This window comes from Oppia nitens, unplaced genomic scaffold (genome assembly GCF_028296485.1).
Source record: "Oppia nitens isolate AA-2021 unplaced genomic scaffold, nextdenovo-longstitch-racon4-pilon3 scaffold1_pilon_pilon_pilon, whole genome shotgun sequence".
NCBI lineage: Eukaryota > Metazoa > Arthropoda > Arachnida > Sarcoptiformes > Oppiidae > Oppia > Oppia nitens.
The window spans coordinates 3,140,210-3,165,999 of NW_026533199.1; the positions used below are offsets into that span (position 1 = coordinate 3,140,210).

Genomic DNA, 25,790 nt, shown 5'->3' on the forward strand with positions numbered 1-25,790 from the left:
ATTAATACAAAAAAATTAAATTAATATTGTCAAGCAATAATCTATTTGAATATATAATTCATATTATATTATATATACTAAATAGTATAATATAAGAATAAATATCAATTCTAACTTATAAATTATTAATTATTTTTAAATCATCTATATTTTCATAACTAAAATATAATTAAATGTTTATACAAAAATAGATTGATATAAAAAATAACAATAAAAGCAAAAATGAAATTTCAAATTAAAACTTTCTAAAGTTATTTCGTATATCAATAAATCATTTAATACATAAAAAAATAATATATCAAGTGATTTATTGCCTTTAAGTTTATGTCCATTTTCAATAAAAAAATTTAAAACAACAAAAATGTTTTAATATGTTGGCCTAGTATTCAAAATCGATGAATAGCTCTAACATTTTAAACAAATTTTGCCAGATTTTGCGTTTAAAAATATGTATCAAATTATGAGCCCATTAAATGTTTTATAATTGATCGAAAACAATAAACGTTATGCAAAAATTTTTATTAATTTTTCAAAAGCTATTTATTATTATAATAATTATAGCTATTAATTTAATGTAGATTTTTATTTTTTTAAAATTAGTTTGAAACAAAAATTTACTATATTTTTTATAATCTATAATTTGATTATAAAACATGTCGATCAAATAATTTATTAAATTATTTATAAAACTAATTCTATTATAAAAAATTATAATATTAATTTAATTATATATATTTTTACATATTTTTTATACTATATAAATAATAATTTATTTTATCTTATACTACCGTTCAAATTAAATAATTTAATAAAGCTAAATAAATGTTACTTTAAATTGTTTTAATCATAAAATATTCATATTTTTAATTTGTAAATATTACAAATATGGCAAAAATATGGCAAAGTTATGTACAATATTCTGAAAAATAAATAATAAATAAAGTTTAAAAAATAGTAACTTTAATATTATAAGTAAAAAAATAAAGTTTATTATTATATTAATAAAAATTTATTTAAATAAATAGACTAATATAAAACATTGAAATTCAATTTGATAAAATGTTAATATTAAATAAACTAATTATATATAGATAGCAAAAGAAATACATTATATATAAAGCAAATTATTTATTATGTAATTTAATCAATATTTATGAATATTACTTTATCATTATCATCATCTAAGTACTATATATTTAGTTTATATCTTATATTTATGTATTAATGGCGAGAATAGAGAGTAAATTATTAAAGCATTTGACGTATAAAAAAGTAAAGTTATGAAAATTGTTATTAATATTAATATTTATTATCCGTAATAATCATTAATAAACATAAGTGTCGGTCGGGTGTTGTCGTCGTCTTTGACGGAAATTTAAGTCCAAAGTATTGTCAAAATAAATATTTTTTTGTTTTAATAGTCGTCTTAAGCGTTGATACTCTTGACTGTAATCCGAGTCTTTCATATGAGCAATGGGTCGCTCTTCTTGATATCGGTTCCGATTCAATGAAGAAATTTTTCCATAATTATTGATATTCTTGTTGTTTGAGTTACTCTTCACATCATTTAATCTCAATTCTTCATATTTGGCATTCTTTTGGTTAAATCTTTTATTATTATTATTATTATTATTATTAAAAGGGTTTCGATATAAATAGGAAACTATATTATAATCGTCGACAGTATTGCCGTCACTCTTGATAACTGTGAAGCCGTACGCATGACTTCTTCTTCGTTGTTGTTGTTCTTCAGTTAATACATTAGTGACAATCACTGCCATAAGTATTATACAAACAAATAACAAAACATTTGGTCTATTCATTGCAAATCTAGTGTTTAAGAGTTCTTCTTATTCAATGATATCTAAATATAATAATATAGTTTATAAATATTATATACATATAATATAAAAATGTCGAATATATAGTTGATATTTGTATATAAAAATGTTATTTGCCATTAAAAAATAATTCAAAATATTTAATTCAAATAATTTAAACTATAAAACAGATATTTTAAAAAATCAAACAAAGAAATTAAATGTTAAAATCGATTAATAAATTTTATAGATTTTTACACAAAAATATATCTTTTTAAGTATTTTCATATAATTTTGATGACTTAATATTATAAATAATATCTATAAAAGCGAATTGAATCGACAATTCTCATTGAAAATTATTGTACAAAAAAAATTGAGAGAAATTGATATGACTTTTAACTGTTCAGTCAAGTCATCAACTGATGAGAAAAATGCAGTAAAAATGAAAATTTTATTTTTCCAATAAAACATATTGTGGTATATATTAAATACAAGAGTAAATGTGAAATATCCTATTAAATAGTGGCATCACTTCCCTCGTGCCATACAATTGTTGAATAAGACTTGATTGCAATGAACCGGAATAACCAGAAAATTACTTTAAATAACAAAACGTTTCAATAAATGCATCGAAATAAATGAAATTTGTGGCATCAAATTGAAATTTATATATAATTTTTTTTTTAAATATTTAATATCATATCATTTCTATACCGATGAATGTAAATGATTGCAATCCGATATAAAAATCTTTAATACATTTTTGTTTCTAATATATATAATTTTATTAATATAATATTATTATTAACTTAACTCTCTCTCTCTCTCTCTCTCTCTCTCTCTCTCTCTCTCTCTCTCTCTCTCTCTCTCAATGTGTCGCCAAAATTGTTGGCTTTCTTTCAAAAAAATGTTATATAATAGTTGAAATCAAATTCAGTTAATATAAACTATTGATGCAATTCAAACAATATACTGTATATATTTAATAATGGTTTTCATTTTTTATGTTAAATCAATGAACTTATGATATTTTCGATCATAAAGGGAAGTCATACAGTAGTTACAGTTAAAAACATTTTCCTTTAAACTTTAGTTAGATTTTTACTATCAATGTTGTCATTAATAACAGTTTAAGAAATTAATATACTTTTATGAAATTAACTATTTTTTTATTATTTAAAAATATATATATAAATATATATAATATTTAGTACGTATTTTATATTAAACAATATATTAATATTTAATATATTTATTGATATAAACATAGCTGTATTTACTTTATATAATCGATATATTTCTATTTTATTTGTATTTGCTTTTTTCATTCAATATCAGAAATATTTGGCCCAAAAAAATACAACAAAATTTTAAAGCAAACTTTAATCTCAAAAGGGATATAAGATTTGATAAGTGATTGCATTTTGTGCACAAAATAAAATACATTTTGACTTTTTGACGGAAATAAAACAACAAAATTTTTTGTGATTTTTACAAAAGATTGTTACCATTTATATAGCATATATATAATATAGGGATCCACTGAAAACATAAATACAGTAAGAATTAATTAATTCTCGTTTTCAGAAATTTTAATGAAAAAGATTTAGAAAATAATAAGTAGAGAACAGATATATAGATAAATATCTAAAAATTAAAAGCAAAAGTTAATCCCAAAATGAAATCTAATTACTTAAAACAACTGAAAAACAATTTTTTGGTACAAACTTTTTCCTATTAATTGTTTTATTAAATTTAAACATTTTTTTCTCATAACATTATAGTCAGCAGTTATTCGGTTAATTAAATTAACTTTATTTATGTAACTATAAAACAATAGTATTTTATTGGAAACTTATGAAAAAAATATATTTGTGTATATATAATGTTAATTAAATAAAAAAAAATACTAAAACTTAAATCGCATTAATCAATAATTGTGTGCAAAAAAATATATATAACAAAAACAATTACATTGAAACCAATTCAGCGTTTGTTTCGCTCGAATAGATTTCAATTAATTCTTGTGGCACTTCATCTATAGAGTTGATATCCAATTGGTTATTGGATTTAATTTCTTGTGGCAGACATTCCTGATGAAGAATAAGTTCTAATTGCATGTCAATCTCGTCGGGAACGGTTAGACCAGCTGCCAGTGCCGACAGTTTGCTTAAGCTTAGCAATGTTTTCTTGCGACTCATGTTTTTCTCGTCGAGCGCTAAGTTTTTCAGCGTTTCCGAGGCCTCATCGAAACGGTCCAAATGGATCTCATGTAACCATTTGAGTTGCGGCTCATTCTCAATGAAGTTGGTTTCGCCGGTAGTTTGATTGAGTGCATCGGTTTCGGCCAAACGTTGATCTGTTTGCAGCACATCATTAGAGATCATGACTCCAACGTTATCGTCGTTGAGAGCATTGTTTTCTACAGAATCTGTCGCTGAAGGCATGTACTGACTTTGCGCCTATAAAAGTGCTATGAATTAATCGATTGCTTTTAATGAAAACACATTTAAGACGACTTACCATCGAATGAATGCTATCATCCGTTGGTAGTATATCCTCATCAATGGTTTGCACATCCATTACATCACTTGATAGGTAAGCGTTTGATATATATATAAATAGATAAATCATATGAAATGTCAAGATTTTTTTGTAACATTACATTTACAATAACAAGCATTATGTGATACGAACATCACTACTATATAATGGTTAAAATGTTTTATATATTAACTGTTTAGACATACCTTATATCTGGTTTGGGAGGAATAATCGATAGGAGAGCATCTTTATGGGTGAACAACAAAGGAAATCCATCACAAATACCAGCTCCTAAAATACCGTCGTCTCGTGAATTGAAATCAATTAGATCTATATTATCGCTTCCGACTTAAACCAACAACAAAAAGATAATAAAAATAACAATAATGTAACAAATGTTAAATACCAATATATATATATATATATATATATATATAATAACTTACGTTTAAGACATAACATTTGTGTATTACTATAGATATAAACCCATTGGTTATTGAATGCTCCGGACAGCAGATGAAGATTAAGAAGGTGTTCCTCATCCTCTTCTGTATAGCAAACCGTGTGATTACGTAAAACAGTAAATGAATTAAATAATATGTTGGTCTCGGGTCTGATATTTAGATCACTAAATGTAATGACAGCATAATATAGTTGGTTCGAGACTTCGGCATTAAGTCCGGCCACTAATAAAACCAATTCATCAGATTTAGTAAATCCAATATCGATGAGCCATATCTTCAATTGGTTTGGATGAGTGGTCTCCCGGTTCTTATAAATAGGCAGTATATGAATAAATAAAATTTTATAACATTATTAAAGTATTAAAATTACCCAAACTTTGTCGAGAAATGAGTCTTTGACGGGTCTCTCTAAGTCCATGTCCACAATTAGCTTTGGAATTAATGATATATTCGCTCATTAGTTATATGTTTGGTTAAAATAATGATTATTTAGTTTACTCTTTCTGTGTTGTCATCAATTATATGCCATTTCTGTGCGGAAACACTGGAGAGCACCCAAATGTAGTGCTCATCCGATAAATTTGATGAATGACTGCGAACCACTTTAAACAATTGTTTTGTTTCTGATGATAGTGTGGCCGGCATTGAGCCAAACAATAGCGATGAGACCTTACGCCCAAAGCCAGCTAACACTCCTTGTGGTACTTTCAATAACCTACAATTGATTGTGTTTTGACCATCAATTACATTAACTGTTATATGAACTAAGGAACTGGTGGTTGTGCCTAATATGTAACCGTATGGTTCAATGTCTGTAAGCGATATACATTCCTGTCCCTGCAGGTCAATGGCTGTCGTCTCTATAGAGTGTTCTTCATATGCAATGTTAGGCCAATATCTAACAATTCCTTCGGGAGTGACAGCAATGGTAGAGGGAATCGACTGTGACTTTTGAGTTCTGTCCAAAACACACACTAGATCTGCATTGTGTGACAAATCACTCGGTGGTAATTGAAGTTCATAGCAACTACAGCTTCTGCTACTGTCGTCCTGTTTGTATTTCCAGACAAATAGTCGTCGACCGCATACAAGCCATGCCCAGCCCTCAGGAGACATCTTCACACTCAGTGATCCCAACGAAAACACTAAAAACAGTATATATTTTGATAGTATTTATAAACTTTTAATTAGTTTATCGCTTTATTTAATTCAATGTCAAAACTCTGGGTTACAACTAATAACCAAAATATTTATACTAATTTTGTTAACAAAAGAGTTAGCATTTTTAGATTATATTAGATATTGTTTAACAAAACAATGAAACACATATGGGATAAATGATTTATTACTTATACTTGTGCTGAGATAAGGTTTATTTTATAATCAATTTAAATTAATTTATAGATTCTTCAAATATTATGCTTTTCAAAAGCAACATTGCGTTAATAAAATTTATAATAATAACAAAATAAAAATTTTAGTCAAGGAATTTAACGGTTTGTTTTGCAAATATAATTATTTTTGTAAATAACTTTTTTTACTAATAAAATATTAATTAATTTAATAATTACAAAAAAATATTATCCATTATATTTATCATAATAATGTGTGAAGTTGTGTATCATTAAAGCTAAATAATAACATGAATGATATGTAAACATCATAAATATTTATATAAGAATCGTATAAATTATAATGACTTTCACTCAAAACACAGGAAATCATATGAATATTCTTTAGTATAATAAATATTTTCTGTAAATGAATGAGATTTACAAAAGACAGATAAAAGAAGAGAAAAATAAGAGTTAAGAATAACATTTGTGGCAAACATTTTCAAATCATTTACCAAATAATACGAGACTTGAAAGTTGAGGCACTTATCATAACAAAATAGACTTCGCATATGTGGCCACAAAAAAAAACAATTGTACCGAAAAAATAATAATAATAAAAGACAACAACTGTGCCAATGACTTGTATATAAATATTTAGAAATTTTTTTCTATATGTAATTTGTTTGTATTGGCTATCATTTGGATGAAAAAGACTGGTATTTTTTACAGTAATTTTCATATTTTTTGTCATCTAATCCTAACTTTTTTAGCAGTCATTAATAAAAACTAAAAAAATTTTTACTCCAATGAGTAATGTTATGCTTACGACACATAATATCAGACACAAGAAGTCATTAACAGTGAAATAGTGATAATAGATGGTTGAGGACAACATATACTGTATGATCCAAACAACAAAATTTCATTCATTTTTTTATATCATTTACTTGTCAATCATATAATGAAAAGCTAGTGTTTAAAAAAATGTTATTTTTTTGGACACAATTTGCAGCTCATAATTAGTCAAATGGATATAATTTAGTTAAATGGCTAATAATTGTAATAATTGTTTCATTTTTAAAAAAATACATAACACAATACTTGTATTCTATATATATATATATAATTCATTAAAGATACAAATAAATTTAAAAAAAATAAAAATCGATAAAATTATATATACATTTAATTTAATTATACAAACGCAAAATATAAATCTTTTAAAGTCTCTAAAAGATTATACAGTATTATAATAAATGCATACAAAAAACAAACAAAAACTATATAATAAATCACTGTTTAATTTCAGTAAATTTAATATAAATTCTTCAGATGTCACAATCGATTTTATTTTTCAATTATAAACATCAGAATTGATTAAATTAAATCATTTTAAATTTTATTACCATTTAATAAATGTCTAACTTAAATGATAATCAATTGTTAACTTTTATTTATATATAAATTATAATTCTGACTAAAAAATCTAATCAAAGAAAACTTAATAATGTTTTTAAAGAGATAAAATCGATTTGAAATGAAAGTCATATATAAATAGTTTAATAGCCACACAACTCACGTCCAATTGAACGGACATTTAATTAATTTAGTGTTTTGTGTGCTATCATTGCATTTTAATTGTCTTCTACACTATTGTATAGCAAAAGCCAATCATGAATTAACCAGAATTAGAGAGAGAGAGAGAGAGAGAGAGAGAGAGAGAGAGAGAACCGGTGACACATTTACAGCGCTAAAGAATATTCTGGTATAATATATACCACATAATAATAATAATGTATAGAACTAACTGTGCTATCGATAAGTCAAACATTAAGCGGAAAAACACAATTTATATCAAATGCATTCACATTTTAAAGCATTTCACTGACAAATATATCATTGGCTCAAAAATACATTTTTCAAATACAGATATACATGAAAAGCTTAAATCCATTTCACATTATCTTTTTTTTATATCTTTTTTTGTTGTCTAATATATATTTAAAAATTTTTACAGATGAAATAAAACAAGATTTTTTGATACATAAAGTGTTTAATGAAACACTATTTTCAAATATAATTAAAGAATATATTATATATTAAATGTCGCTTTCATTTACAGACAAAAATGAAAATCATTTACTATATACTGAATATATTCACAAACACACTGTACTGTAGTCTATGTAATAATGATTATATTGTATTGTATTATATTATATAACTTTTATATGGAAAAGAAAAATCTTTTTTTTCTTGTGATAACCAACTATAATGTTGTCTCAGAAATAAATCAATAAATGTTAAGATTATGTACAATGAAAACAATGGAAAAACAAAACTATTCAAAAGCAAAACAAATGACTTATTATGACATTTGGATAGATATTATTATATTAAATACGTTAATATATATATATATAGCAATCATCGGTATAAAAATAAAACATTATATTAACAAAAAAAACACCAATTCATCAATTGTTCGATTCATACCATTTCACTGATTAAAATCAGTCCAAGATTTCAATAAAATATTATTCTTTATAATAAAAAATTATTAGTTAATTCTTGTATTACGATATATATACACACACACACACATATATATATATATATATATAAGTACCGTCCGTACGAGCATATAGCCCCCTAAGGCATCCGGGGCTATATGTAAAACTATGGGGCTATATGTGAGTTACAGCCCCAGACTAAAAGTTGATTTTTATTTCTTAAAAACCTGCTATGGGGGGGGGGTTATATGCGCGTACATACGGTAAACGGTAAATAATTTTAATATTAAAAATATAATACATCACAGATTATAATATTAAATATCAAATTATATTTGTTTGTCCAAACGGTCACACATATAGTCGTGAAACTCAATTTATATACCGATACATAAAAAAACTACAGTATATAATAGTCATCACAACTTTACAATATATTTATTTATTTTTCTATATTTATCGCAACATAAGCCTATCATTTGTGACAAACATTTTTGAATATTATTGCATTTGTAGTCTATGTTATCAAATATTTTAGATATATTTTTATATATATGCAAATACAGTACTTTTTTTTAAATATATTCATATATTCAAAATGTTGGCAATAATTTGAAAATATATGTCTTATATAATGACATATTTATGATAATATCTATATATTTATTATAAATATTGATATACAGTATATATATCGTAATATACGAAAGTATCACAAAATGTGATTTATAAGAAAAAAATTAATTATAAATTGATTGATTGATTGTATTAAGTTTTACAATAAACATATCATATTAATTATGAGCTAATTTGTGGTCACTTTTGTTAGTATCTTATCATATATTATGACATACCATCCGAAGAGATGGCCTCAATGACGAGCACAGGTAGTAATGTTTGGTAGGATTTAAGTAAATGTGAAGTTGTTGTTTGACTGGACAACTGCAGTGACTGATTGAACCGATTATTGGCTGAAATGTTGACCGATGTGTCCAATCTATTAGCAAAATATATTCAACAAAAAAAACATTAGTTAGAGACCGTCGAGATTAAGATAATCAGATCCGCCGACAACACCAACAACTGCTTACACATTGAATTGTCTCATATATGATGAACTGTTGAGCGAAGTGTCAAACGATTGATTGGCGCTCTGATTGGCCGCCAATTGGCTCAGTTGTGACCGAAAACTAGTTGTCGACGACTCGTATGGCGATCGAGTAGTGGTCGTCGGCGGACGTCTTGAACCATACATTTTGCGGACACTCATTGACCGATACAATCAACACAATTACCACTTAATTAATTCAATTTTTTAACAGTAAATGCCGTTAAAACACATTTCATTCAAAAACGACAACAAAAATAGACAACAAATTTGAAAAATGTGTGAAAAAGTAATGAAAACACCAGAAGGAGACACCATTTCATTCAATCATTTTTTATACAATTTATTACCCATTGGTTTACAAACAAAATCGTTTTCCAAGACGTCTTCAAACGTGTTGTTGTTTTCACTTTTTCTTTTTTCTTTGGTATTGTTTAGGAACTGTTTCGAGTGATAAAGTTTAATACTTTCGACAAAATGTCATTCAATCGTACCGTCGAAGACAAGATAACAAAAATTATGGGTTCATATCTACTGAAAGGATATACTCTTTTGGATAATCATTGTCCCAAATGTCAGGTATTTCATCATATGATTGATTGTCGGCTATTACTTAGTATGTCTTATGTTATATCCTGTAGACACCATTGATGAAAACAAAGACATCGACCGAATACTGTATATATTGTAATGAAATCAATGTTCAATCAGTTGATAATCAAAGTAAGACAGGATTTTGTGGACAAAAAACTAATTTTTATTTTAATGATAATACATATGCAAAAAAAATCTCAAATTAAATGATTATTTTGAATTTGACAACAAAAAAACTTAGTGCCAAACTCATCATCGAGTAATGGATCAAATGTTAGTGCAATGATTAAAGACAATTACAAAGAGGAGATTGAATCGAGGACTTCGGTTAAGAGGGCCGTCAGTCCATCGGACAAGACTTTAGATTCTGCTAATAGTAATAGTAGTAATAATAATAATGTGGAGACAGAGAGACAGTACGTGGAGAAGACGGTCCACCAAAAGATGGTTTGGGCCGTCGATCGGCTCAAGACGTGCGACCAAATGAGTGAATGCTTACAAATACTTAATTTTGTCAAAATGAGCGCTGATTTACTTTTGACACTAAATAAGTTAAACCACACTTCAAACCAATAAGTTTTTGCATCAATACTTTTTTGTTTTGTTTTTCTATTGATTACTAAAAAATATTTTTAAATAAATGCTTAAAACCGCGAACCAGTCGATGAAAAACATAATTTGAATACAAATGGAAATTTTCCGCCTATTTGTGTCAATAATCACAATTAAATGGTTATATTTGACATAATTTAGAATTAAAACACTCACTTGGATTGGGAATCGACACGTGATTGCAAAGAACAAGTGCTTCCATGGCTTCGGCAACACTTTCAAACTGAATCAAACCCGAAGAACTTCTTTCGGCTGTTTTGATGGTTAACAATCAAAATCAATAAAAATTATATTTTCAACACTAGATTCTCAACACTCACTCTTGGACTGGAAAAACTTGACACCGCTTGGGATGGCAGTTGAGTTTTGCTTAAAGATATTCATAATATCATCTTCGGTGACGCCGTGCGGAGCATTGAAAAAATGCAATACTTTGGCCGGCGGAGAGATTCGGTTTTTAGAGGCGGCCTCAGGATTAGTGAACCGATTGTTTCTGTTTCCCATAAAATCCCTGAATGACGGCGTAGTGTCGTTTAAGTCAAAGGGTTGTTGGACATCGTTAAGGAAAGCCTGCTTCGAGTAACTCAATTGCATTTTATGGCCAAAAAATGTTACATTATTGAGGGCATTGACACATCTCTCGACTGCAACCGGATCTCCCATTTGAACCATAGCACAGCCCTCCTTACTCTTCAAGAATTTTACCTAAATTTAAAGATAATTTTTATTTTGTTTTACAAATTCAAATAGTCTATAGTATTTTCATTACTAACCCGAACCACATTTCCGAATAAACAAAACAAATTGAAAATTCTGTCGCAATTCATCTTTTCTCCGTCTAAGCCATAGACCATCATAACAGAGCCCTGTTGTGGAGCTCCGGCCGGTGGTGGAGGACCGCCACCTATAAGTGGAGCAGCTCCGGGTGGTGGTCCATAACCAGGAGCTGGTGTTGTAGCCAATACTGGTGGTTGACGTCCGTCTCTATACCTTTATTTTTATTTATATTTAAAAATATTTACAATTACCGGTAATATTATATACTAAATATTATATTATTCTAATTTTTATTATAATAATTCTATTATTAATATAATATTATAAAGTTTATACTTACGGATCACCCGCTTGTTGCATATAGGGATCACCCATATAAGGCTGCGCTGCAGCAGGTGGTCCACGACCGTACCCGTCATGATGATAGCCGTCGTGATGATCGGGGGCACCATAAGCTCCTGGATGTGGAGCTGCCATTGAATTTTGGTTCCTTCCGTCTCCCATCATATCTTGTTATTGCAAAAAATCGATAATTAACTAATAATGACTAACAAAGAAAAGTAACAAAATAATACATACGAGGATTTGGTTCAGTCAAAAGTGCCGGTCTATCGCATTGTTGTTGCTGTTGTTGTTGTTGTTGTTTACCTAAAAGACAAATACAGATAATTTAATTGATTGAATAATCAAATCGTAAGTTTCCAAAACTATTTTGAGTACTATGTGAAGGTTATTATATGATTTGATGTACTGTTTTAGAGCCATAAGTACCATATTTATGAGCACAACCATCAAATTAAGCCCAAACTCTTGGACAGTAATACTTATAAACCGACTCCAAATGACTGTCCTTTTGTTGGCTGAGATGAGGTCCCACTGGAAAGCCTAAGCATATGATCAATGAGTTAACACATGGATTCGGTGGTCAATGTGTTGCCTAATATTTCTCTGTATTTTTACGTGATTTTGATGTCTTCATTATTGATGTTGTTTTTTATATAAAATTAATGTAATTTGTTGTGAAATTTCAGTTTCAATTTGTTGAACACTTACTATATATAATTTAGATATATATATATATATAACTAGTATTTTATTTTTTCTTATATAAAATGTTCAGTTATTTCTCTTGTTATCCATAACTCAATTGTGAATGAATTACTCAAATAATTTTAATTTTAAAAAATATATATTCATGTTTTGAGCTCTAAATGAACTCAAGGATAGATTTTTTTATTGAATTTTTCTTGATTTTTGAGTTTGGTTTGTGTTTGAATTTTTTAAAAATTGAAATAAGAGTTGAATAAATATTTTTTTTAATTAGTTTTTTTGAAAAATAAGAAATGTCACATTAAATGTCAGTGCAATTTGTCGGTAATTTGTTGTATGAGTCTGTTTTGATTTGGTTTGGATTTAATTTGATTTTTGTTGGATTTTATAGTTAGGGATATATTTTTTATATATATATAGTTATGTTTTATATAATAGTATTAATGAAATAAAATGAAATTTATGACTTACACTCACCTAAAGCTGGATTCGTATAATCGTAACTCTCGTTATCATTCTTATAGACATTAAGTCTTGTCGGCTATACATTCAAGATATAGTTAGCGTATAGTTATAACTGATAAACCGAGAGATAACTGATCCATACCTTTGCGTATTCAATGCGTAGAGTACAACATCCGGAGTAGATATCGCATCCATGGAGTGCCTGTTTGGCCCGTTTTGCAGACTCGACACAATCAAACTCAACCATTGCCTGAACGCCATTCTTCTTAAATATAACTATTCTCAACACTTTTCCAGAGGGACTGCAGATTTGGTTTATTACATCCTATTTGTTATCAATTTTGTCAAATGTTGTAAACCATTTAAAATTAACTAATATATCAAATCTATAACAACAAAAATCTTACGCATGTTATAGGATAAGCCGGGTTTATGACAGTTATGAGAAGCACGTGATTCACGCGATCGTCATCTCTATTGGATAGACAATAATCAGATCAATATTTATATACAGTATATATACTAATTCATACATTGTTTTTAAATAATTATTATTATTATGACTATTGTGTAAATTATGTTTAAAATTAAGTGATGAGTAGATATCAATTGACAGATTGGGATTGTGTGATGTTGTTAGTGAGGAAAGGGGTGGTTGGGGTGAATAAACTTTAGGTTCACTGCAATCGTGGAGACGAAAGCGTATGAATGCATTCAATTGATGGCATATATATAGCCAACGATTTGTCGCATCAAACGCTGCATTCACTGCCATTGGGTATTAAAAATATAAATAGAGAGATGGGTTTCAACACAAAAACAAATTAAAATATAATATTTTTAACTTAATTAATAACAATTTAAATCTTTTTAATTTCTACTAAAACTATATTCAAAAACACTATTGACTTTGACATTGAAAATTCATGAAATAAGCCACATATCGGAAGACAAGTACTTTTTATATAAGATTAAAAAGTGTTTGAATTTTTATTTTTATATTTTTAAAGCTCAGGTATTCATTCAATTGATCATCACTCGCACCGATCATATCTAATGGTGTGCAGCAAAACCTGAATCACTTGAATCTTGTTGTTCAACAACAACAACAGTCAACTCTCAGATTTCCTCTCAATTTAAACATTTTATATAATATTTTTTAAAAATAATAATATCATCACTGATTTGAGTGCCCTTTTCTTGTCATTTAACTTACAAACAAAAAACTAGTTTCAAACTATCAATACTTGTTTTTCTCTCTATCTATCTATCTGTGGGAAAAAACCGTCAATTTATTAAATATTTGGATAACATGTGTACTTTAAAAAAAACAAAAACGTTTAATACTAAACATATTGATTTAAAAATCATTAAAAAAAATTTGTTAATATTTATATACATTTATAACTTAACTTAAATAAGTGTTTATATAATATTAAATAAACCCAATGATAATAGAGATCAATGTGTTTATTGATTTTTTTGTTAATCAAACAAATGCAGCATGCACATTTCTAATTATACAATACTACAGTATATATATATATATATATATATGAATATATATACCGGTAAATTAATAAATATGCAATTTAATTTATATTTATCATGCTCATTTTTGATCAATGACAATTGTCATCCACACACACACACACCATAATACACGATAATCACAACAAATTGATCCCATAAATAATGTATTGAATCAAAAGGATAGTCTGAATCAAACACTTGAATACATAAATTAATAAATCAATTGATAAAACAATCTATAATTTTGTTGTCATTGTAATGACTGACAAATGTTTTTTTATTCAATGGACAAGTCATACGACACCTACCGGTTCGGGTTAGAGTATCGGGAATTGGAGTGTCCAAAATAAGCCGTGTTTTGTCCAAAATTGCGGTCCTGTTTTTTGGTCAGCAAAATACATACAAACAAATCGTTATTATTATTATTCATTACATCTGAGACCTATTGGCCGTCACTTTTCATTTCATTTACCTCTTCAGCCGTTTTGATCCGTTTGGCTGAATGTCCGTCGTATGCAAGTGTTGTCATCATAACGGACACAACACTATTACTTCTTGTGGTAAACTTTGCCGAAAAAGCCGAAGAATTGAAATTTTAAAAAAACAATTGATTTCTTTGATTAACTGATTTGATTCAATCAAATAGTTGTCATTCAATGCAAAAATCAATGAGATTTTGATGTTTGGCTGCGATTATAGTCAACAATAGACTCTCATATTGAGTCCATATTTATTATTACATCAATTCATTCATCAATTATGTCTTTCAATTGTCTTTTAACTTACCATTGATTTTATAGCAACAAATTGACAACTTTTTGCACATAATTGATGACACATTTGGAGACAAAGCAATTGAAGCGGTGATTATGAAAAATGTAATAAAACTATTCAATTATTTAATAAATTAATAAATCAATCATTTTTTAAAATTATTAATTAATAATAGTTAATATATTGTATTTAATAATTTCACTATAATTTTGCTTTTTTAATATTATCATTATATATATGTTTTTATTGTCAAAAAATTTATCATTTATACCAAACATAAGTTTGCAGAGAATGTGGCGGAACATTGGTCTCAACTGATCCCAATTCGGGATCAACTAATGTAAGCGGAATGGTATCGTTGAGACGATTCAAAACGATGACCACAACTGACTGATTGGGTGTTACAAAGGCTATGGTCTGCAACTGGTCTGTACCGGTGTCTGTGGTCTGTATTCTTCTTGAAAGCGGTTCCAAGAATTTGGTGAAATGAGCCAAACTGTAAAACATTGGTTGTCTGTAGTATTCATTAGCTGTTGAGTTGACAATAACGGGTGAATCGACAAAATTTTTGGCCCAATTTGGACCACCAGTTGTGTCGAGCGCTAAGTTCCAGTCAATCCAACCACTCGTATAGTGTTGTAAGTCCTATGAATAGTTAGTTATTATTATTATTATTATTAAAATTTAAGAGAAAAACAAAACATTAAAAAATTATTTGAATCAATATATTTTCATATAAAAAACATACAGTAATGATATCGTAAGCATAGGTCTCTGCCCGACCCCAGTCTCCCAGTGAGACCTTAACTGTTTCAAAAGGAGACCATCCCTCACACGCTTCTGTAGCTAATATGAAATAATTAGGAAATTGTTGATATGTTTTGTCTAACTCTGTGGGCGGACTCGCGGCGTTCATATACCAGTGAAATGCAATTCCCGATACAAACTGAGCGCTAGAACTATCGTTAAGTATAACATTTGCCCATTTGTTTACTGAACTTCTATTGTCATCGATAATCATTAGTTTCAATCTATTGATACCATAATTGGCGGCTTTCAATGTCGGACCCAAATCTTTAGCTATAAAATCTCTTTCCTGTTCGGCTGTATATCCCATTGCATTGAATGGAAAGCCGGGTATTTGTCCATCGATTGGTTCATTTTGAACGGTTAAACCCCAAAACTCAATCCCATTTGATTTGTATGAGTTTAAGAATCTATTGATTTTTATGTTTTTTTAATTATTTATAATAAAACTGTAATAACTAGCAAACAACAGAAATTAATAAAACCTTACTTAACAATATACTGAGCCCATGATCTATAATAAGGTCCACCGGCATCTCCTTTAAGACTACCTTTCCCAGCAATATCATTGTTAGTCTTCATCCATGCCGGTGCACTCCATGGACTACCAAATAGTTTTATAGTTGAGCTTACATTTAGAGCTAACTTTACTAATGGTATCTGTATATTATCAACAAATTTTAAAATTTAAATAAATTTTCATTAATTTTCATTAATTTATATATAATTATAAACCTTATATTTCAAGTCTTCATTTGTTAGATTGAATTTCTTAAGTTCCAAGTCTTCCCGTTTGTCTAAGTCATCGTAAGTGTATTTATGTGTTGAGAAATCACTGCCACCGATAGGTATCCGTCCCATAGTATATGATAAGCCATCTGATGAATAGTAATCATTGATTATCCTCTGAGATAATTGTGGTTTCAAACTGAATATATTAATAGCGGCCGCATCTGTAAAAGCGCCGCCGAAACCAATAATTTCCTGTAATGTCTTATTTCTATTGATTTGAATTGTCTTTCCATTATTTTGCGTAAAACTATTTAATTGTTTTTTGAATTTTAATAACGATTTATCAAATCTGAGACCGTTTTTATTGCTTTCAAATCGTGTTATAATTCCGGACGAAGTTTTCTCGATTTTGTCAAATGTGTCACAATATGTTGCATTACAAACACATACCGTTCCTCCCTTTCCATAATCTCTGTGCACACACGGATTTTTTGCATTTACTAAAAAATATATCATATATATTATATTTATACTGTATATTTTACAATGTATATTCATTTTATTTTTTACCTAAAATAAATGTTGATAATACAATTAATGTTATAGAATACATTATTTATATAAATTAGTTATAATCCTAAACTTAATTATAAATTTAATAGTTAATTAAACTAACAGTACCATATTAATATTAATAATTGCTGCTAATAGTATAAATTAAACATTTACAATAACTTAAAAACAAAAGTAAAATTTTATATACATGTATAAATTGATTAAATATTAGTATATAAGTATTTGCTATCATAAGTTATATTTGACAAGTGTTTACTATCTAAATATTCTATTAGTTATTATTAAAATTTTATCGCAATTAGAATTATTATCAAATAAAATAAACTATTAATACAGTACTTAATTTAGTATTATTAACTAATTAGATTAGTACAGTCTAATAGACCATATACTGTATATAATCTATACAATTATATAATCAAATAATTTTTTACGATAATAATTAATACAGTAGTAATATAAACAATTTTTAAAACTAATTATAATATTAGTGATTTATGAAATAAAAATTAATATTATTACTSTATAAATGTTTTCATATCAAAATACTATCTTTATACATTGTATCATGTATTTGTTGATTAAGTATTAAACAATGATATTTGTTATTTTAACTTACATTTTTTATTATACATAAAATGAGTATACTGGATAGAAAATTTAWCAATTTTTAATTGTTGCAAAATTTAAATTATTTTTGTGTTTTTGTATTACTTAGTAAACTTGAAACTATTTTTTATTTCATATGTTGTGTGAACAAAAAYATWAATTTAGACATTAATTTAAATTATACATTAAACTTATAAATATAACCGATAATAGTAAATGCCAATTTTGAAATATAAAACAATTACCTTAAATAATAATAATAACTAAATTTAATACTATAAAGTATATATATATTTAAATTTAGTAGTTCTAATTTAGCCTATAAATATATTAATAATAATACCTTGGTACAAATATTAATATACAGTAAACTTTTTATTTTTAAAACTTTTTATTCAGTAATACTTTTTAGATATAATTTGTACTGTTATTTGTGTATATTATAAGGTAAAYGTTATTTAATRTTTTCAAAATTAAAAAGCAATGCTTGAAATATATAGAGTATATAAACAGTAAACGCAATATAAAACATAATGTAATAATAGTGATAATGTTTTTAAAAATGTGCATGGTACTATTGGAACTATTGTTACATATGATATATAAAATTTAATTTAATTTAATTAATAATCAAATTATCTTATATTTTTGTTTTAGTTAATATACATTATATGATTGATAACCATTGAAACCAATAATGTCTTTGTCGTGGAGCACATTGAATGTCCACAAATGTATCATCAAAGTGGTCAAGAAGTCACTAAAGTTTGCACACATGACGGCTGTCCAGTCGGCAGTTATACCGTTGTTTGTGTCCAACAAAGACTGTGCCGTTGAGGCCGTCACCGGTAGCGGCAAAACTTTGGCTTTTGTTATACCGATTATTGATATTTTGTTGAAGAAGTCGTCTAACGAATCGATTAAGAAGACAGATGTGGGCGCTATTGTCGTGAGTCCGACCCGAGAGTTAGCKCAACAGATATATGAAGTACTCAACCAATTCATTGTCGACAATAAAAATATTCCGTTAAAAGGACTGCTTCTGATTGGCGGCACATCAGTTGGTCAGGACATTGACCGTTACAAGACTATTGGTGCTAATATAGTGGTGTCAACTCCGGGACGACTATGCGATATGTTTGAGAAGTGCGATCTCTTTGCCAGTCGAGTCCGACAGTGTCTCGAAGTTTTTGTCTTAGACGAGGCCGACCTCATACTCAGTATGGGTTTTGAGACGGCTTTGAATAATATATTATCTTATCTTCCGAAACAACGACGAACTGGTCTGTTCTCTGCAACTCAAACMAAAAAATTGGATCAATTGATTAGAGCGGGACTTAGAAATCCGGTTAAAGTTGAGATCAAAGAGAAATATACTGATCAGTCAGCCAGTGGTGATTGTCTTCAAATGCCACAATTACTTCATAACCATTATGTTTGTCTCGATTCGTGTGAAGAAAAGTTAGCGTTTGTTATATCACTTGTGAGACAACAGCCAAACGCCAAATACTTAGTATTTATGTCTACCTGTGCTCAGGTTAACTACTTTTCCAATCCCATCACCAAATTCATACAGAAAGTGATCAAACAGTTTGTTATTTTGAAATTACATCGAAAACTCAAGAAAAGTCGACAAAAGATTTTTGATGAATTTCGTAAATGTAAAAGTGGTTTACTTTTATGTACTGATGTCATGAGCCGAGGTGTCGATATACCGCAAGTCGATTGGGTTATACACTTGGATTTGCCAAACACTATTGAGGACTATGTTCATCGATGCGGCCGAAGTGGACATCAGGTGGGCGTTACCGGCAATACTCTTGTTATTGTATTGCCAACGGAAATGGAGTTTCTTGAGTTATGTGAGTCAAAGGGTGTCGATGTAAAGCAATTGCAGACTAACCTAAATGTTGACAAAAATCTGAAGAATAATGTCATTGAATTCATGAAAAAAGAGTCGCGAAAACATAAAACTTATTATGAGTTAGGAATGCAAGCCTTCGTATCATTTATCAGAACCTATAGCTCGAAGCACTGTATGTCTACTATTTTGTATAAAAAATTAGATATCAATGATATCGCCAACGGTTATGCCTTACTCAAAGTGCCAGCAATGCCTGAGCTAAGGCATAGGCCGAGAGGTAGTTCAATGTTTAAGACATCACCGGATGACATACGAATAGCCAAAAATTTTAAACAACAAAACTTTTTAGCTAAAGATCCCAATAAAGAAAAGTTTGATAAAAATCGTTTAAAACCCGTCTCGAAAAATGCAGAACTCATTAAAAAGACTAAATTAAAGGGAAAACGAAAAAAAGAGTTCATTAATGATTTAGATATACAAGAGTTGGCTGAAGACGCAAAAATGGTTAAGAAATTAAAGAAAGGACTCATCAGTTCTCAACAATTTGACGAACACTTTGGTCTCTAAATAATCAATTGTATTATTATTTGTAATAAAATTTTAATTATTTTTTACAAATTACAAAATTAATTATTTTTATTAGATTTGATTCAATAAATCGATAAAAAACAATTGATCTGATTATATGAAAAAATTGATACAATTTTTATCAAAATTTATCGGAAATATTTTAGTTTTATTTCATTTTTATTATTTATGGTAAAAACATTTTCCGTATTAAAAAAAAMTACCGGTAAGTATAAATTATAACATTTTATTTTATAACTAAATAAATAATAATAATATAGTAAAAATTGAAACAACATTTTAAAAATATAGTACCGTAAACATGGCATTGGATTTCAGTATTTTTTTAGATTAAAATTTAAGTTAAAATGATATCATTTTTGCTAAACTGTATTACTTTTTTTTTTGTTATTAATATTATGAGTGTTTAAACTGTACACAACTTGAAATTAATGTCTTAATTAAATTATAAATTGATTTAAATATCTAATAACTAACTATTCGGTTGTCAGTTAAGTGAAGCGCCAAAACCGAACGTTCGCTTAAGACTTTCAAAATAATGGTATTTCCAGCCATTTTCGGTGCGCTCGAAGTCATGCTTCGGTATATTCAACTGTTCGACAGTCACATCAGTACAATCACTCTTTTGGTCCAAAGTGATGGTCACCTGAGAGTAGTGTTCTGACGGCCAACTCTTGAATCTCCAGTTTTGTTTAATCAGTTTGTTTGGTACTAATTCAGTGAACGTTCCGACAACGTTACCACCGAATAATTCAAAGGCACCGCCGACTGATGCGTTCACAACGGCCGGACCTCTTGTAAAGGCCTGAATCAACTCGACTTCAGTGAATGATCTATAAAAATCTTCAGCCATACATTTCAGTTCTTCAGTAAACTTGAGTGAAGTCGTCTCAAATTTTTCGTCTTCAGGTTTTTTAGTAATACCATTAAATGAGGACATCTTTGTCTTTGTTTCTTCACTTTTCTTCTCCGCATCTATTTTTGACTGACTTTCCGTTTTGAAAGCATTTATATTACCGCCGGACATAAGTTTCGATGGTTTTATCATATCTTTAGCAAAATCATCCCTTAATTGCAGAATATATGTCTGCAATTGTTTACGAATCAGTTCAGTGCCCTTCTTTCGCATCACTTCTTTAAGAATGTCTGAACCGGTTTCTTGTGTTTCAACTGAAATGTTGACATCAATCTCATCGGCACTGTTTTCTTCGCTAAGATTCGGTATCTCAATACTTCCCTTAACTTCATCATCAGATCCATTGATCCTTCCCTTCCACTGGCATTTTATAACCCATTCGTAGAAAAAAATCAACTTTCCTTTCCTATTGTTAGCCACGGCTTCTCCATCGATACTATCGACACTCGTTATGTGACACAAACCAACTCCGGGCTCATCCACTTCGAAATTTGTTAGCAACTCATTCAGCTTATCCTTAGACCATTGCGAGGCATTCTTCTCTGTCCTGATTGACAAACAATACAAACAATTATTAAAATTTAAGACAAGATTATAAACAAAAAAAGTGGTAATAATGTGGTTCATCGGTAGTGACACTAAATGACTAACCAGTGCCAGTTGTTCACATTAGTGGCATCGGGTCTGTCTTCAACAATCCATCTGGGATCACCATGGCCCCACTTTGCCATCTCTATTATCACCTATAGTTGTTCCAAACACTTAATATTAAAAGCGATTGATTGATGTTTTTTTTATATGATATAGAAAACAATGTTTTCTTTTGCGATCAGATGTCAGATATGTTTGTATGTATTGTTGACTACTATTTATTATCACTTATTTGACACCACTATTGATGAGATACTATCACTGGATTTGTTTGGATTCAATTCAATCACTGTTTCAATATATTAGACCAACAATTGATTTAAGGTTTGATACAAAATATAATCCAATGTATAGACAAACACAACACACAAGTGTCGAGAAGTTTCCTCTCATTGATTACCAATTCATTCACTAAAATAGTTACAAAAAAAACATTTTTGGGGCAAATGTTACATAAAGTTTCATATATTTCATATTAAATAATAATAATCTAAATAATTAGTTTAACTTTTTTAAAACAATATTTATAATAAATTTAATTGTATTTAATTTTATTTATTTTGTTTTAAAACATTTTGTTTTGAAAAAATTTATTTATTTAAAACCAAAAATAGGGTCAAAAAGATAACTTTATTTAGTGTACGACATTTGTGAACAATTAGAGTTTTAAAAGTAATTTTAGTGTAAAATCTGGAAAATTCTATGCAATACATGTGTGGAGCCATTCATATAAACTGTAAGCTATTAGTTGGTGGGGACAGGATTGTGAGGACAGTTATGTAAAGCCCTTATCCTTGAGAATGGCTTTCCCTAACAAAAACAGATCTCATCTCTGATGACACCAACAGAACCAGACAACTGACGACTTCAATGCCATTCAGTTGACTATTCAGACAGATATACCACAGACTGTTGTTAACGACAAACATCTCTTGTATTAATTGGTCCCACAATTAGTAGTATTAATACATAATTATAATTATAATAAAAGACATGCATTTCATCACAAAATTGGTTCCAAAGACACGAATTCTGTGTCCAAACTTTGTGTCTTTGCGTTATTTGTCATCAAATGTGGTAATAGTCTTGTTTTTCTAGTCTGAAGATAATAATAGTAATTATTGTCTATAAATACAATTGTCTTTTAAACTTCCAGAAGACTACAAAACTCTTTATAAACGGAAAGTTTGTTGAATCGAAAACCAATGACTGGATTGATGTGAAAAATCCGGTAATTATTTTATAATATTCTTGTCTTTTTTGTTTTGAAATAATTTAATCAAATATAATATAAAACAATATCTAAATTAAGACACAGCTGTCATTATAACTTGTACTAATATATAGGCCACCAATGAAGTGGTCACTCGGGTACCGAAGAGTACCGATTCAGAAATGGAAGCGGCAGTCAATGCTGCAGACAATGCATTTAAGACGTGGTCCAAGACATCAGTTCTTACGAGACAACAAACTATGTTTAAATTGCAATCACTTATCAAACAGAATTTGGTTGGTTTTTGGTGATAGTTTGTACCAAAAAAAAATAAAATAAAAATATTTATAGAAACGATTGACGGACAGCATTACCGAAGAACAGGGAAAAACCACAATCGATGCCGAAGGAGATGTCTTCCGTGGCTTACAAGTGGTCGAACACGCCTGTAGTGTGACATCACTTCTGTTGGGAGAAACACTGCCATCAATTGCTAAAGACATGGACACTATGTCATACAGACTGCCATTAGGAGTTTGCGCCGGTATTTTAAAGGATAGGTTGACTTATTGAATAGATTTGTTAATTGTATACAAATTGTGAAAACAAGGCATAACTCCATTCAACTTTCCCGCAATGATTCCACTTTGGATGTTCCCCTTAGCTTTGGTTTGTGGCAATACTTTTGTGTTAAAGCCATCAGAACGAGATCCCGGAGCCGCTATGATTCTTATGGAGTTTTTAGAAGAGGCTGGCATTCCTCCGGGTGTTGTCAATGTTATTCATGGACAGCATAAATCTGTAGACTTTATCTGCGATAACCCGAAAATCAAAGCCATATCATTTGTCGGCTCAGATGTGGCCGGAAAATACATATACAATAGAGGTTCGGAAAATGGTAAACGTGTCCAGTCAAATATGGGCGCTAAAAATCACGGAGTGGTTATGCCGGACGCCAGTAAAGAGCATGCACTCAATCAGTTGGCCGGCGCTGCCTTTGGTGCCGCAGGACAGCGCTGTATGGCTTTGTCTACCGCTATATTTGTAGGCGAATCCAAAGAATGGGTGAATGATTTAGTGGAAAGAGCAAAGAAATTGAAAGTCAATGCCGGACACGTGCCTAACACCGATTTGGGACCAGTTATCTCTCCAGAAGCCAAACAGAGAATTTGCTCTCTTATAGAAAGCGGTGTCAAAGAGGGCGCTAAGTTGGCACTCGACGGGCGTAATATTAAAGTTTCCGGTTTTGAAAGCGGAAACTTTGTTGGACCCACTATTCTGACAAATGTTAGGCCAGATATGAAATGCTATAAAGAAGAGATCTTTGGACCCGTTTTGATAACACTGAATGTCGACACTATAGATGAAGCCATTGATGTAATAAATTCTAATCCATACGGCAACGGAACAGCTATTTTTACGACCAACGGTGCAACTGCTAGAAAGTTCACACACGAGACTGATGTGGGACAGGTTGGAGTCAATGTTCCCATTCCAGGTATATGTTATATATCAGTACTATTGTGAATATGTATGTAAACAGCTAATTACCGGTAACTGTCCATTTTTTAGTGCCGTTACCAATGTTCTCGTTTACTGGAAGTCGTGGCTCATTCCTCGGTGACTATAATTTCTATGGAAAAGCTGTGAGTTTTTGTTTTTGTTAAAAATTTATGTAAAAATAATTAATTTTATTTTTTATTATTATTAAAGGGTCTAAACTTTTACACCCAACTTAAAACTGTAACTCAATTGTGGTCACCGGAACACCATTCAGACAAAGCTGCCACTAATTTCCCAGTTATGAAATAATTTGTTAATATAAAACAATTCAATCATATAATTGATGCCAAAATTGATCTGATTTTTTATTTTGACATTTTATTATTATTGAAATTTAATATCTGAATAATATTGAAATACTATATCTTATTGAATCATGTAATGAGCTTTTTGTTATATTTTATCATTTTCTATAAATTAACATTTAATATGTTATAAATTTATATATATTTTTGTTGTTGTTGTTGTAAGTTAATAATAAAATTTATTTTATACATTAAAACAAGTGATTGAATGTCTAATTTACAACACTTGAAATATTGTATCAAAAATTTTCTAACAAATAAAATAAAATATAGATTACCGTAAATGCAATGCTATTGATAAACTTTTATCATTATAGACTATAATTTATAGTATTCATCATTATTAAAAGCAAGAGTAGCTAATGTCTATCC

General features: G+C 28.8%; 8 protein-coding genes across 9 annotated transcripts; 3 read left to right on the forward strand and 5 right to left on the reverse strand.

Annotated features, from left to right (window-relative positions):
* Nucleotides 1-1,325: 1,325 nt before the first annotated feature.
* Nucleotides 1,326-1,781, reverse strand: LOC128966255 (GATA zinc finger domain-containing protein 15-like). The gene has a single exon (XM_054313104.1). It carries the CDS (start codon nt 1,779-1,781, stop codon nt 1,326-1,328), a length of 456 nt encoding a protein of 151 aa, XP_054169079.1.
* A 1,962-nt stretch (nt 1,782-3,743) lies between these two features.
* Nucleotides 3,744-10,082, reverse strand: LOC128951699 (nuclear pore complex protein Nup133-like). Its single transcript, XM_054296953.1, has 8 exons — nt 9,773-10,082; nt 9,536-9,678; nt 5,330-5,976; nt 5,202-5,261; nt 4,814-5,138; nt 4,574-4,715; nt 4,347-4,413; nt 3,744-4,285 (listed from the first exon to the last, which is right to left on the reverse strand). The coding sequence occupies exons 1-8, from the start codon at nt 9,949-9,951 to the stop codon at nt 3,794-3,796; spliced, it is 2,055 nt and encodes a 684-aa protein (XP_054152928.1). The 5' UTR covers nt 9,952-10,082; the 3' UTR covers nt 3,744-3,793.
* A 62-nt stretch (nt 10,083-10,144) lies between these two features.
* Nucleotides 10,145-10,959, forward strand: LOC128951702 (protein ZNRD2-like). Its single transcript, XM_054296956.1, has 3 exons — nt 10,145-10,368; nt 10,431-10,512; nt 10,625-10,959. The coding sequence occupies exons 1-3, from the start codon at nt 10,267-10,269 to the stop codon at nt 10,957-10,959; spliced, it is 519 nt and encodes a 172-aa protein (XP_054152931.1). The 5' UTR covers nt 10,145-10,266.
* Nucleotides 10,960-11,016: 57 nt separating this feature from the next.
* On the reverse strand, nt 11,017-15,572 carry LOC128951701 (heterogeneous nuclear ribonucleoprotein L-like). Of its 2 annotated transcripts, none has more exons than XM_054296955.1 (11): nt 15,293-15,572; nt 15,129-15,196; nt 13,695-13,761; nt 13,430-13,612; nt 13,300-13,363; nt 12,352-12,420; nt 12,113-12,281; nt 11,769-11,985; nt 11,316-11,700; nt 11,152-11,247; nt 11,017-11,086 (listed from the first exon to the last, which is right to left on the reverse strand). In XM_054296955.1, exons 1-11 carry the CDS (start codon nt 15,350-15,352, stop codon nt 11,028-11,030), a joined length of 1,437 nt encoding a protein of 478 aa, XP_054152930.1. In that variant the 5' UTR covers nt 15,353-15,572; the 3' UTR covers nt 11,017-11,027. The 2 variants fall into 2 exon arrangements, with proteins under 2 accessions (XP_054152930.1, XP_054152929.1); XM_054296954.1 differs by having other exon boundaries at nt 13,294-13,363.
* A 239-nt stretch (nt 15,573-15,811) lies between these two features.
* LOC128952360 (lysosomal acid glucosylceramidase-like) lies at nt 15,812-17,851 on the reverse strand. Its single transcript, XM_054297743.1, has 5 exons — nt 17,704-17,851; nt 17,137-17,633; nt 16,892-17,061; nt 16,343-16,811; nt 15,812-16,239 (listed from the first exon to the last, which is right to left on the reverse strand). The coding sequence occupies exons 1-5, from the start codon at nt 17,744-17,746 to the stop codon at nt 15,856-15,858; spliced, it is 1,563 nt and encodes a 520-aa protein (XP_054153718.1). The 5' UTR covers nt 17,747-17,851; the 3' UTR covers nt 15,812-15,855.
* A 970-nt stretch (nt 17,852-18,821) lies between these two features.
* On the forward strand, nt 18,822-20,749 carry LOC128966256 (ATP-dependent RNA helicase DDX55-like). Its single transcript, XM_054313105.1, has 2 exons — nt 18,822-18,889; nt 18,976-20,749. Exon 2 carries the CDS (start codon nt 19,016-19,018, stop codon nt 20,747-20,749), a length of 1,734 nt encoding a protein of 577 aa, XP_054169080.1. The 5' UTR covers nt 18,822-18,889; nt 18,976-19,015.
* Nucleotides 20,750-21,006: 257 nt separating this feature from the next.
* On the reverse strand, nt 21,007-22,749 carry LOC128952361 (activator of 90 kDa heat shock protein ATPase homolog 1-like). The gene is made up of 2 exons (XM_054297744.1): nt 22,338-22,749; nt 21,007-22,233 (listed from the first exon to the last, which is right to left on the reverse strand). Exons 1-2 carry the CDS (start codon nt 22,415-22,417, stop codon nt 21,258-21,260), a joined length of 1,056 nt encoding a protein of 351 aa, XP_054153719.1. The 5' UTR covers nt 22,418-22,749; the 3' UTR covers nt 21,007-21,257.
* A 370-nt stretch (nt 22,750-23,119) lies between these two features.
* On the forward strand, nt 23,120-25,494 carry LOC128952358 (probable methylmalonate-semialdehyde dehydrogenase [acylating], mitochondrial). The gene is made up of 7 exons (XM_054297742.1): nt 23,120-23,414; nt 23,494-23,568; nt 23,685-23,846; nt 23,902-24,094; nt 24,161-25,048; nt 25,123-25,196; nt 25,264-25,494. Exons 1-7 carry the CDS (start codon nt 23,331-23,333, stop codon nt 25,360-25,362), a joined length of 1,575 nt encoding a protein of 524 aa, XP_054153717.1. The 5' UTR covers nt 23,120-23,330; the 3' UTR covers nt 25,363-25,494.
* Nucleotides 25,495-25,790: the final 296 nt, after the last annotated feature.

Bases quoted from the DNA above. Each gene is read 5' to 3' on its own strand.
- LOC128966255 (XM_054313104.1), bottom strand. From the start codon at position 1,781: ATGGCAGTGATTGTCACTAATGTATTAACTGAAGAACAACAACAACGA.
- LOC128951699 (XM_054296953.1), bottom strand. From the start codon at position 9,951: ATGAGTGTCCGCAAAATGTATGGTTCAAGACGTCCGCCGACGACCACT. The intron at 9,679-9,772 runs GTAAGCAGTTGT...TTTTGCTAATAG, and splicing joins TATATGAGACAATTCAATGT to ATTGGACACATCGGTCAACA. The intron at 4,716-4,813 runs GTAAGTTATTAT...TGTTGGTTTAAG, and splicing joins ACAAATGTTATGTCTTAAAC to TCGGAAGCGATAATATAGAT.
- LOC128951702 (XM_054296956.1), top strand. From the start codon at position 10,267: ATGTCATTCAATCGTACCGTCGAAGACAAGATAACAAAAATTATGGGT. The intron at 10,369-10,430 runs GTATTTCATCAT...TATATCCTGTAG, and splicing joins ATCATTGTCCCAAATGTCAG to ACACCATTGATGAAAACAAA. The intron at 10,513-10,624 runs GTAAGACAGGAT...AAAAAAACTTAG, and splicing joins TCAATCAGTTGATAATCAAA to TGCCAAACTCATCATCGAGT.
- LOC128951701 (XM_054296954.1), bottom strand. From the start codon at position 15,352: ATGATGACAACACTTGCATACGACGGACATTCAGCCAAACGGATCAAA. The intron at 12,421-13,293 runs GTAAGTCATAAA...TTTGTCTTTTAG, and splicing joins GAATCCAGCTTTAGGTGAGT to GTAAACAACAACAACAACAA. The intron at 11,986-12,112 runs GTAAGTATAAAC...ATAAAAATAAAG, and splicing joins ATGCAACAAGCGGGTGATCC to GTATAGAGACGGACGTCAAC.
- LOC128952360 (XM_054297743.1), bottom strand. From the start codon at position 17,746: ATGTATTCTATAACATTAATTGTATTATCAACATTTATTTTAG. The intron at 17,634-17,703 runs GTAAAAAATAAA...TATATTTTTTAG, and splicing joins ATTATCAACATTTATTTTAG to TAAATGCAAAAAATCCGTGT. The intron at 16,812-16,891 runs GTAAGGTTTTAT...AAAAATCAATAG, and splicing joins TGGGCTCAGTATATTGTTAA to ATTCTTAAACTCATACAAAT.
- LOC128952361 (XM_054297744.1), bottom strand. From the start codon at position 22,417: ATGGCAAAGTGGGGCCATGGTGATCCCAGATGGATTGTTGAAGACAGA. The intron at 22,234-22,337 runs GTTAGTCATTTA...TTTGTCAATCAG, and splicing joins AATGTGAACAACTGGCACTG to GACAGAGAAGAATGCCTCGC.
- LOC128952358 (XM_054297742.1), top strand. From the start codon at position 23,331: ATGCATTTCATCACAAAATTGGTTCCAAAGACACGAATTCTGTGTCCA. The intron at 23,415-23,493 runs GTAATAGTCTTG...TTAAACTTCCAG, and splicing joins GTTATTTGTCATCAAATGTG to AAGACTACAAAACTCTTTAT. The intron at 25,049-25,122 runs GTATATGTTATA...TCCATTTTTTAG, and splicing joins AGTCAATGTTCCCATTCCAG to TGCCGTTACCAATGTTCTCG.